Here is a 12,702-nt window from a genome sequence, read left to right as displayed (position 1 = left end):
CTATGGGAAAGCACGCCTTGGTTTAAGAATGCTTTGGTTTAAGAATGGACTTCCAGAACGGATTAAGTTCTTAAACCAAGGTACCACTGTATTAGATTTACTTTGGCTTAAATTATTACCTTGTAGCTCTCCAATAATTTCTGATCCATGACTCCTATCCCTTCTTTCTACTTCCAATGCAGCTTGAAGTTGGTAATAGTCTTTTTCCACTTGTAATTTTGTGCTTTCCAGGATTCTGCATCTCTCTTGCAGTTCTCTGTTTAGGGCTTCAAACTGACTTACTGACTTGCTCATTTCTGTGTGACTCTTTCTCAACCTTGCTGCGGTATCTGACTCCGTCCTCAGTAAATCATTGGCCTCTTCAAGCTGTTGGGAGGGGAAGGGGGAGTTAAGAAAAGGTAGCAGTGGGTATCATATAACAAATACATCCAGCTCTGATGCATTTACCCTAAATTGATACATTTTGGAGGAAAAGCAGATATAGGCATAGAAAATTGCTTACTTGCTTTTGCAACTGCGTTATTTTTTCATTTGTAATATGTGAATGCTGAGTGATTTTTTTTAAGTCTTCCAACTGATCTTTTAGCGTTGACACTAGATGCAAAGGGGAAATGTTAAATGTAAATAAACATGCATATCTCTTGGAGGTATTTTTTCTAATATTTCTATACAGCAAGAAAAAAAACAAGCCACCACTGCTCTGAGGCATATTCAAACACAAATATGCCCAGTCATAATACTGAAAAGAATACTAAGATATTCATGCTGTTCAAAAAATATCCTACAAAAGAGACCATCAGTCTTACCTGAAAGGTGCTTCCTGAAAGGAAATATAGCTTACCTTCATTTTCCACATTTCGACGTTTTTCATTCTCCTGCTCAATTTTTCTTTGATATTCATTTATTCTATGTTGCAGAAGCATATTTTCCTTTTCAACCTGAGTAACTGTTGATTCCAAATTTTTTCTCTGACTGCCCTGCAAGTTATATACTGCCATTTAATTTTTCACCATTTAAATTTAGTAGAAAATGTAAGTTCTAATCATCCCGATGAAGCTGTCAGTGGAATTCAACGTTGTGCTAATATGATCAGCATAAGCATTTCTGCTTGCCAGACAGAACAATATATCTCTCCCTGCCCACTGTTCTGGGAGCCGATCTGAGTGGGTCATAGGGAGAGGAGGGGAAACCCTGTTGCGCTAGAAGGACTCACTGCACTGGCTCCCACTCAGACAACTATTTAGCTGAAACTGGTCCAAATTATTTTATTTAGGAAATTCATAATCCATCTTTGAAAGAAAATATTCTCATGTTTTAGAATAAGAGAATAATAAATATCATAATTGTGTTAGATTTTTTAAAAATACTGTATTAAACTGATATGAGTTATCTGTATACAGTATTGGCTTTTTTAGAGTCACTAGCCACACGCCCATCAACTTGACAGGCTAGAGCAGGCATGGCCAAACTTGGCCCTCCAGATGTTTTGGGACCTCAGTTCCCATCATCCCTGACCACTGGTCCTGTTAGCTAGAGATGAGGGGAGTTGTAGTCCCAAAACATCTGGAGGGCCAAGTTTGGACATGCTTGGGCTAGAGAGATGGCGTTCCAAGAGTAGAGATTAAAATAAATGAATCAAGACCTTGGCAAAAGTCTCTCTGTACAAGCAATCCATGGTGCAAGTCTTGACTTTCCTCATTCTCCCAAAAGGAAAGAAATCCTTCAGAGAGAGATTTGTTTTATTTGTAATAAATGATTGAAGAAAGAAATCACATGTATGCAAGTAAAATTCTAACACCATTATTTTTAAAAATGGGGAAAACTAATTCCAACCACACACAAAAACAATCACTTACCTCTTCATCTAATTCCTTCATTATCTTGTCTAATTTAATGTTTGACGTTCTAGAAAAAATAAAATTATCTTAGTAACACTTTTTTGTTTTTGGACACTGCTCTACAACTGCTCTGCAAACAACCCAATTTAACTCAATTACACTGTAATAACTCACATCATCATGGCTGTGTAATCTACATCCAAGTGACCAAAAGGCTGACAGTGGTGTACGGAATAGGCTACCACCAACCTGTTAATGGGTATAGCCCAATGTCATACAGAGTGGGAAGTATTCAACTAAATAGCACTAGGAAAACAGGACTTTTCACCCTCTTCCTCACTGTGAGTGCTCCATGCCATCTCCAATCTGCTCCAGAGGGGGAAACAATCCATAAGGAAAAATGCCTGTGCTGACGAAACCAGCAAATTAGTGCTATGTTGAATACGCATTATGTCTAACACTGATATCCTAGTAACCTAAGAATTTTACTTAACTATTTCTGTGTAGAACTAGCACCTTAGATCTTAAACTAGCTCCAAAAATCTGAAGCTGCCACTAAGGAATATGAAATATTTTATAGCAGCCAGAACATAATCTGAGAAGAACCAGGGTGAGCTCTAAGAGGGAAGGAAACTAAACCAAAAAGCTGGTAAATGGGAGATTCAAAGTAACTATATCCCTACCTTTCAAATTCTTCACTCCCAAGGTAACTGATGCACATTCACCTAAGAGTGCTTAGTCTTGCTCTTAGTAATGCCAGCAAGCAAAAGCATCCTTTTTGCTACCAGCAACTCTTAAAAAATATCACTTTCAGAATTGGTGCCATTAATTGGCTCCTAAGACCCTGATACTCAGTTTTGGAGGTGGGCTACAAATCTCTTGGTCTACACATATAAAATGTTAATACCATCATAATTCCCCATTATAAAATTCATAAAACAGGTGTTTCTGAAGAATAACAAATAACAAAGAATGAAGAATAACAGATAACAAAGAATGAAATGAGTCACCTGAATTTTTGTTCCATTTCATCTTTCAGTTCCATTTCATTATGTAGCTGTTCTTCAAGTTGATAGATAGTTTTCTGCAGAGATTCCAGCTTTAAATATAAAATACAGAATGAAAATAAAAGTCATACTTGACAGGATCTTATGGGACTATCTAAATTATAATGAATTTTAGAACAACTATCTAAACTTGCTTTGAATGGTTCTCAGTATCTTATTTTTAAAAATTGGAACAGCAAGTTTCAGCTAGGAGATTACTGCTTTAACAGATTAATAAACATAGGCACATTCTTATAAATGGGACCAGAAATTAAGACACATTTGTAAACCACTTTGAGGTCTTATTATAATCAAGTAGTATATAAACATTGTAAATTAAAAATCGATTTAATTTTTGGTGACATTTTAGCTCCGCTGTGCTGCAATAATGAGAAAGAAAAAGAACTGTAGACTCATTTTCATTCTTACATGAGTGCAAATATTGGTTATTAATCTTTACGTTACACTTCCTTCAATATCTTGAAAACAAATCTTCTGATAGGTCCCACTATCAGAATGCTTGTTACATGAAATCTCAGTTATCCAAATACAAAGAATTATACCCAACCCTCACTACACAAAGGGCTGATTCACATATCGGAACAGCTGGAGCTCACCCACTTCCCTACTTGTGCTTTGCTGGTTGGTGTTGCCATTTTGGGCAGAAAGCATGGAGAGAGGGTGGGAGGGATGGAGGGAAGCAGGGAGGGAAGAAAGGAGATCGGACAAATCAGCTTTTCCTTTGTTTTGCTTTTGTTGATTGGTTGCATCAGACTCAGGCAGAAAGCATGGAAAGAGAGCCAGAAAAATGTTCCCATAGGAACTAATAGCAATCATCAGCTCTTTATGCAAATGATTGCCTAACAAACAATTTCCTGGGAATATACTGTGTTCGGAAAGAGGGACCTGTGTATATATGGATGTCTTGGTAATTTACATTTATTCAAATCAAGTTATCAATACAAAGGATTAATCAACAAAATATTTAATTAGCTAATAGCACTTATTTGAGGTCCTAACAAAGGGGGTAAATTTAAAAAGAAGAAAAAAAGACATACCAAACTTTTATCTACGTTGGTGCTTGCTCTGTTGTCATTAGAGTTTGCTGTACAGCTAGATAAATACCTGTAAGCACACAATAAGTTATAGCAATATGATGAGAGAACAACTTTTTTCTCCCCACTTTCTACATACTAGAAATTCTCTCATTTCTATCCTTAGTTACCCTTTTTAAAACTCACCCCCCCCGACATTTTAGCTTTCCCTCATAGTGAAAGTACTCCAGCCCCCTGATCACTTTGCTTGTACATTTCTGCAACCCATATACCTGAAACTTAAATGCCCACATTATATAGTAGGCTGGGTGCATGCAATTCTAAAGGTGTATTTTGACATTTTTGAGTCTCTGCCGTTAACTAAAATTTGAACGTGAGAATACACATCTTCTGAAAAGACACAACATGAACACCCTATTTATACATCTTTCCTTCAAATATCACATACTGTTTTGCTTTATAACATTTTCTTTTCTGCAGAGTTTTGCAGCTGATGAAAAATCTTAACTTATAAGGAAGATTGGACAACCTCTGTCTGCGGTAGTAAAAAGCTTTACTACTCCAAACGCTGGACAGTTCCTCAAAAATCATGAAATTAGCTGTGTAAATGTGAAATACATATCTGACTATGTATTTCTAACCTGTAGGATGTATTACTATCATATTTTGAATGGTCTTTAAGAGTTAAAATTTCTCTAGATGAAATCTGACATTTTTCGCAATCCTAGTAAGAATCCATGAGCTCTTTGCAAATTATATTACCAAATAATTAAATGGATCAACCTTTTGCATGGTTTCTCCTTGTTTGCTCACTAGGCATTGTTGCTATTCTCCATAGCTAGTAAGCAAACAAATTCAAAGGCACATTAATGAGCAGACTACATAGAATAATTTGACCCTTAACAGTGGAATTCTATGAACGTCTACTCAGAAATAAACCACACTGGAGTTCAATGAGACTTTATCCCAGGTAAGCATGCACTGGAAGTAATAATCACTTAAAAGCCTGGCCTTCTGACATTGCTTGAGAACAACACAAAAATCAGAGATATGGTATGATGTCACATCAAGAGGAACCAAAATTAGATGTACAAAATTGCTGCCCGTACCATAAGTTCAAAACTGCTATAGTAAGTGTTGCACATTTCAGGATGATATGGCAAGACAGATTTTTTAAAGTGTCATTTAAACCCAGAATTAAGTTGCTTTTGTGACATTGCTCTCAAATCTTGTTCTCACAACTTAAGCTCACATCCCTGCATTTTCAGTAGCACATGTATACTTACTGATGGTTACTGTAGTAAGTAAATCCTACAAAAGGCAGCTGGTTGCCAACAAATGCTTTTGGTATAGGAAACGTTTCTTCTTCTCCTTTATCTTCCTCCAAATCGTCAAAGTTACTAGTATCAATATCACTACTTAAATCAGGCACAACAGGTGCTACAGCTATCAATATAAACAAAAAAAAAGGATTACTAAAATCTTTATTGAAACTAATATATTAAAAATGTTACAATTGGAATGGAGAAGAGGCATGAAAGAATCACAAGGAGACATGGCAAGATTTAACTCTTTATTCTACATTGAGCAGCACATGCAATAGAAAAAAATATTATTATTAAAAAATCAAAGCTTCAAAACTTAAATATAGTTGTAATTACTAAACAGAACAGATTGCTCCTGAGGTTCCCAGACAGCTGCCAATTTAAAAACCTCACACCCATTGGTCACTCAAGAGACCTCACATTAGCAATGAAATAGGGATCTCTTGAGCAATATATTTTCACAAATACTAAAAATTGATTGCTATTTAATTTCTGCAGTGTCCTAAGTGGTGAATTCTATGCCTGGAGTAGGCTCCCAATCTATATATACATACGCAACTTTGTGCACTGTATTTTTCGCTCTATAAGACACACCAGACCACAAGACACGCCTAGTTTTTGGAGGAGAAAAACAAGAAAAAAAATTCTGAATCTCATAAGCCAGAACAGCAAGAGGGATTGCTGCGCAGTGAAAGCAGCAATCCCTCTTGCTGTTCTGGCTTCTGGGATAGCTGTGCAGCCTGCTCCATAAGACGCACACACATTTCCCCTTACTTTTTAGGAGGGAAAAAGTGAGTCTTATAGAGCAAAAATACAGTATATACAAGTCCAGACACCAAACCAATTTATACTACTGATTTTTAAAAGATGTGATATGGGCCTCAATGCAGATAGCTTCATGCGTGGTAAAAAGCGATACTTACTGTCTCTAAGGTTTTCCCAAGACCACTGGTCATTTTTGAAGAAAGGGTGTCGCTTGATTTCTTCCACACCATTTCGGCCTAATCTGACTTCCCTGTTGAAGGGAAATTTTGAAACAATTAAATATGCAAGCTCTGAAGATCAAAATACATAAAGCATGCAAACATCTGCAACAGTAGCTCAATAAGTCACTTTTAGAAAGGGGTGATTAGGAGCTGAGAAGAGCTCAGAAGAAAATCACCAACTGCTTATCCACTCGGAATCTGAGGTGAGGGAGCAGTTTCACACCTCCTGTGGTTCAAACTTATGCTACCTCATAACATTGTCTTGAAACTATGGGGTAGACTGAAATAATGTGTATAAAAAATATTAACCACTCCTCCCATTCACTTTACCCCCACCCAAAGTGGGGGTTTTCCTCAACAAAACACACTGCAGCATTCCCCCTCCCCCCTTTTGATATATGTTCCTGGACTGCTACAGACTATGAACTGAATTGTCACTGTTTCTGTAAGCTGCTGTATAAGTGCTAGAGAAAGTTTTCACACAACAATGTATCTAGAGTTATGTCAAAGTAGACAAAATGATCAGGCGCATTCATGCCCATTCACACGCAAGTCCCTGTTGCAATGCAAGCCCAAAACATTTAACATAAGATTATTATTCAACAAATAAAAATACTAGGAAACTGATTTCAAGCTCTTGAATTGTCAGACTGACTTAAAAGCTCTCATATACAGAGTGGTTTTACAGCAGCAACACTATATTTTATTATCAGGACAAGACCTAATAGGATTAAAAAGTTTATTAAAACATATGTAAAATTCATAAACACTAGTTTATCACCAGGTGATGAAGTTTACTACAGAAAAACCTCTAAACCAAAAACTTTCATTTTGCTGTAAAATATTACCTGTCAGTTAAGAAGCCACAAATAAGATTTTTTGCATCTTTCGAAATATCATTATCATCAGGAAAGCTAAGAGAATTCTTATGGTTCATAATTTTACTGTATGTTCCAACCAAAGAATCTGCATAAAAAGGTGTATCCCCTAAAATTAAAAAGAATGAAAGTGGAAAAAATGTCACACAATAGCTGAAGACAATAAAATTCCAAGGAAACATTGTGTCAGAACTAGGCTAAATACTGGATGTAGAAAGCAAATGATTCCTACTTCTCATGCCATGATTTTAAGTAGTCAGGATTCACCTTACTTTTAAGGATTGTATGAAATGTATGTTTGTATGCTTGCATATCTGTAATATATGTGTATCAATGATGAACTATTTTAACAATAAAATTTTTTTTAAAAAAATAAAAGAATTCACCTTATCACTTAACATAAAAATCAAATTAGAAAGCATTACTCCAGTTGTACTGAAGATCTAAGAAGCTCATGTTCTGACAAGTATGTGGTAGAAGCATTTTCACATCACATGATTCTAAGTTTAGTGGCTAGGAGTGCCTTGTACTAGTTTTAGCTGGTAAGACAACTATGGCCATTTTTGGATTCGGATAGCCTGGCGTGCTCTGGTCCATGGGTACACGAAGAGTCGGACACGACTAAACGACTAAACAACAACAACAGCCTGACCATTGTCATCTATGAGCCAAAAACCTCTACAATGTGTTCTACATACAAAACCAATCACTGTGCAGTGTTCTGAATGGCAGGTGGGTGGGGTAGAAATAAATTATTATTATTATTATTATTGTTATCATCATCATCATCATCATCAACATCATCAAAATCAGACATTTAGTGTAGCAGCATCTATCCTTTCCATTGGTATATGTCTTGGATTTGAATAGTTTTTATGTATGTGTTGTTTTAAAACGTTTTTTGTTATAGATAAGATAGTTTTTACATATGCAAGTGTTTTGACAGGTGTAACAATTAATGTTATAATACTGTCAATTCATAAAATAAAGAAAGTGACATCCAGAGACAATAAAGAGAGCACCAGGTGGGAGCCTTAAATAAAGGAGGCTGAAATCCTAAACTCTACATTGAAAGGCAACATGCAATCCCTCAGTAAGAGTTGGATAAGATTAAGTCTTCCCATTATCTAGCTAGGTCTCTACTGAACACAAGGGTCAGCCTGCTCATCTGAGATCAAACCCTGCATAGCTGAAGTCTTTCTGCTCCCTGACTTGATGTTTAGCAACAGCATAAGATCTGGAAGGATGTAGCATTGAAGTATAGAAGACTACAATCTTATGACCTTTGTAAAAGGCAGCCATTGAACTCCATGGGGCCTGCTTCCATGTAAACCTTAAGCAACAGTTAAAATAAAAGGCATTTTTATTCAACAGTAAATGCAGTTAATTTCATTTGCAGAACACTGATTATTTTGATGCTCACCCACAAGCATTTCATACAAAAAGACACCAACTGACCACCAGTCACATTCTCGTCCATAGTAACCATCACCACCTTGAGATTTTAATACTTCTGGGGATATATAGTCTGGTGTTCCAACAGCTGTATCACATCGTACCATGCCTTCCTATAAAGAAAAGAGAGGGGCTATTTAAAACAGGCACTCTGTAGAATTCACCTAGGATCTTTAAAGTGTCTTGAAGCAAAACATTTTCCTAGATTTCCTTGGGAAAATGTGTCAAAGATATAAGCTAAACTTCATTTAACTCCTAAGAATTTTATTTCTTTCATAAAATTTCTTTAGTTTACAAAAATAATAAAACAATACAATTACTGGTAAAAACAATTTAAGCAACACTTTAAAACATGCAAAAAAAAATTAAACGAGCAAGAAACTAAAAAAAACCACACCAGTATTCCAAGTATCTAAAATTTAGGCAAAATTGATATTCAAGTAACATTCTTCCAGAAAAATATTACTTCCAAAAGCATGGAAGTTAATTCAGATTTTTTTTAAAAAGCATACCAACCTTATTCATCTTCATACAGGTACCAAAATCTGCTAGTTTTAAATGACCAGATTTATCTAGCAGCATATTATCAGGCTTTACATCTCTGAAAAGAAAGCAAATCAATCTAGGTTTTATTTATTTTTTAAAAAATCATTTATGCTACATACCCGTCTTGCCACATAAGATGGTTAACAACTAACACCTAACAAACTTAGAGCCAACCTTTGGCCATTACTGTTGTCATAGTTTATCCTCTTCCTTGAGCAAATTCCTCCTCTAACTGTGATTTAAACACACAAACAAATGAAACTGCTTTACACAACTGGGAGTGGCTCTCCTGGATCTCAGGCAGAGGTCTTTCCAATCACCAGCTGCCTGACCCCTTTAAAAGTCCACTGGCAGCATACCGGTAATTTACCATTAGCATAGCACCATTAAAAATGAGACAGAGGACAGAAATTTTCTTCAGGAAGAGGCTAAGGTTCCAGTGCCACCTTAGTATTTCTTAAACTTCACTTATGTTCAATATGATGAAGCTGCCTCTGTATCTCTTAACACAAAGCACATTGCAGAACTACACATTTTAATTTCCCCACTACTCTCTCTCTCTTTCCCCCTCCCTCCCTCTCTCTCTCAGCATATGGTAGAGCCTCACCTTAACTTATTTACAGTAGTGGCAACATAACCAGAAGCCTACTTGTGTAATCCAAATCCAAGATCCACTGGGGCGGGGTGGGGGAGAGTTTGGATTTGGCAGAATTTGGAATTTCTAATCTATACTGGCATAAATCTCTCCCTCCCTGGTTTCCACCACAAACGTCTGCAGCCAACCAGCAAAAGACAACCAACAGAAAAAGCTTCTGCCTGTCCAGTCTTTCCTGCTTCTTGATTTGTTCAATTTCTCTCCCTGCCTCCGTTCCTCCTTCCTTTCATGGTTTCTGCCCAAAATGGCTGCGACTGACCAGCCCAAACATGTAAGGAAGTGGGCAAATTCTGGCTATTTACAATAAATATTCAAAAAATATTTTAAACATGCAACTGATTATACTGTAACGCACTCCAGATAGAATACTGAGGTATTCAGATATTAAGAAAAATAGCATATACACCTGTGAATAAAGCCCATTGAGTGAATGGCATCTAATGCAAGAACAACTTCTGCAGTATAAAATCTTGCCCATTTCTCAGGAACATCATAGTTGCTCATTAAATTCACTAGGTCCCCACCAGGCATGTATTCCATCACCATGTAAAGGTAGCGGTCATCTTGGAATGCATAAAATAACTATAAAAGGAAATAAAACTAAGATTACTGTGTGTTCAGTTCATCATTATTGCCTTCCTCTCACTCAATTAGAATTATTTGTTAACATTTAAAGTATTAGCAATTCATTGCTGTTCAGTATTTGTATCAACCAAAAGGAAGAACCAGTTTACCATCTAAGTACAATGCCTTATTTATCTGAAAATACACTTGCAGCAAGCTGCAATTAAACCAGGAAGGATTTACTTAACCATAGTGTCCTTGTTTCATTTGAACAAGGAAATGATGGTTACCAGCCTCAGAATAAACAGGACAGGATATTAATCCATTTTCAAACTGGATTTCAAACTACATTTCTTGGTTCAGTAAGCCAAGCAATGGTCTACAGAACCAGGCCATTCATAGTCAAATATTGCCATTTTTAGTAACAGTGTTCAAAACACAAAGGCATGATTAGCATTCAAGAAAAAACTATAGATAAGGAAATCTTCTTTATAAAGATTACTTAATTGTTATATTGGAGAAAACTAGTCATTAGTCATCACTTTCTTGCATTAAAGTTAATAGTGACTTCAATTATTTCATTGCGTCAATTATACACACAATTGTTTGAGTTTAAAATGCTCAGATGTCCAAAGCAACAAAACTTGCTAAACCAATGACACATAGTGTTTAGACAAATATGAGCTTCAGCAAGACAAGTGAAAAAATCAGCCACAAATAAAATATTCACATGTGCAAGAGTGGGCTAACCAGGACACTGCTGTACTTCCCTATGTACATTCAATCAAATATTTGCTGCTGCCAGCTCAACACTACTAGCTAATTGTTCAGAGGAAGGTATGTTCAATCCATCCATGTCCAAGACAAAGTAATGCATATTCTAACTGGGGCAAGTGTCCCTCCAGATTCAGACACAGGAATTATGTGCACAGCCTCTTACTGACTACTTGTGCACATAGTTCCTAATAAAGTTGGAAGCCTACTGTGTGAAAGAACGTTGTCCCTACCTGAACTGTAGAGTTAGTAAAACTGCTTAATTGGGCTTCAGTCCCCACCTCAAAACTGAAGCCCAATCCAACATGTTCACTCCCACCACTCCAGATTTGCATTTCCTTGATCTGAGTAGCCATAGACTTTCAACGGTAAACAAAGATGCTAGGTGAGTAAATACATTACTACTGAATTAATAGAAAAGAGTTTGTATCTTCCCTGTCCACAGGCAAGTGGAACAGACTTCACTACCTCTCCTCTGCAACCCTCCACACACCCTCAAAATCTGCTGTAAAGAATTGGGAAGTCTCTGGAACAGATTTTGGGGACACACAGGAAGCTGCAGGGCAAGGAGATGAGAATGAAGCATTATGAGCACAAGTCCACTCCTGCATCTTTGGATTCTGCCCAAGATACTTAAAAATTATTCACCCAGGTTTTCTATTTTTAGTAATCATCACATTTATATGCAATGCAAAACTTGGAACAGCAAATGCAAACATACTTAAGACTTAAAGTTGCTAAAATCTCTAAATTAGCACTTTTATTGAAAAATGAACTTTTCCTTACTCAGCAAAACTAATGGTATAAACACATCAAAAATTAGTCACTATACCTGCACAACCCAAGGGCTATTTGCAAATGCCATGATATCTCTTTCTTCCCAAAAGAATGCAGAATCTGATCTTTTTATCATTTCAAACTTGCTCAAAAGCTTCATGGCATAAACCTTTCGTGATGACTTGTGTCTTACCTTTAAAAACAAATTTTAAGATGAAGAAAATGTTACTGTAAATTAAAATTTAAGGCAAAGCCTAGTCTACATGAATATGATACACACGCCTTGCATCAATCAATGTGCAATACCCACGTATTGCATGGCAGGTCCTTCTGCATTTCACATAAAGACAGACAGCATCCCTGATCTTCTCAAGCTCTCCGGAGCATAGTCAATGCATTTGTAAACCTGAAAAACCTTAGCATTGTGATCCTGGAAAAAGCACCAAGGTCATGACATGGCTTGACATATCGCTATGGGAAATGCTGAATGATTTTATGATTGAAAGGTACTGTAATGTGCTTGGTCTGGTGCACCTGGTTGAAGACAACACAGTAGATGTCACTAACCCAGCACTAGCAGGCACCATTGCACCCCCAAAAGCCTGATACTCCCAGGGCAAGCAATTAGTGATTAATAGGTGTCTTTAAAATCAGGGCCATTTTTTACTGTTTTGGTCCTGTTATGCTTGTTCATCAAAACAGCTTTGCGATTGCTTACAAGTAACTCTTTTTAAAAATGCATGAAGTGTCATGGGGGCAGGTGGGGAATCACCACAAATATATGGTGCACATATAAAAGATGG

At 36.6% G+C, this 12,702-nt stretch overlaps 1 protein-coding gene across 2 annotated transcripts in view; it reads right to left on the bottom strand.

The window, feature by feature from the left end:
- ROCK1 (Rho associated coiled-coil containing protein kinase 1) overlaps positions 1 to 12,702 on the bottom strand; it is a 60,040-nt gene that overhangs the window by 30,585 nt on the left and 16,753 nt on the right. For both annotated transcript variants that reach the window (XM_053396416.1, XM_053396417.1), the window contains exons 4-16: positions 11,955 to 12,092; positions 10,191 to 10,366; positions 9,100 to 9,184; positions 8,552 to 8,696; positions 7,099 to 7,237; positions 6,188 to 6,279; positions 5,226 to 5,385; positions 3,943 to 4,009; positions 2,849 to 2,937; positions 1,857 to 1,905; positions 842 to 977; positions 503 to 594; positions 120 to 366 (exon numbers count right to left, since the gene is read on the bottom strand). In XM_053396416.1, the coding sequence (XP_053252391.1) occupies positions 120 to 366; positions 503 to 594; positions 842 to 977; positions 1,857 to 1,905; positions 2,849 to 2,937; positions 3,943 to 4,009; positions 5,226 to 5,385; positions 6,188 to 6,279; positions 7,099 to 7,237; positions 8,552 to 8,696; positions 9,100 to 9,184; positions 10,191 to 10,366; positions 11,955 to 12,092 (1,615 nt within the window). The remainder of the gene's footprint in view (positions 1 to 119; positions 367 to 502; positions 595 to 841; positions 978 to 1,856; positions 1,906 to 2,848; positions 2,938 to 3,942; positions 4,010 to 5,225; positions 5,386 to 6,187; positions 6,280 to 7,098; positions 7,238 to 8,551; positions 8,697 to 9,099; positions 9,185 to 10,190; positions 10,367 to 11,954; positions 12,093 to 12,702) is intronic.

Source organism: Podarcis raffonei, chromosome 7, assembly GCF_027172205.1.
Source record: "Podarcis raffonei isolate rPodRaf1 chromosome 7, rPodRaf1.pri, whole genome shotgun sequence".
NCBI lineage: Eukaryota > Metazoa > Chordata > Lepidosauria > Squamata > Lacertidae > Podarcis > Podarcis raffonei.
The sequence above is the reverse complement of the archived record's forward strand: the minus strand, read 5'-3'. Positions and strand labels throughout refer to the sequence as shown.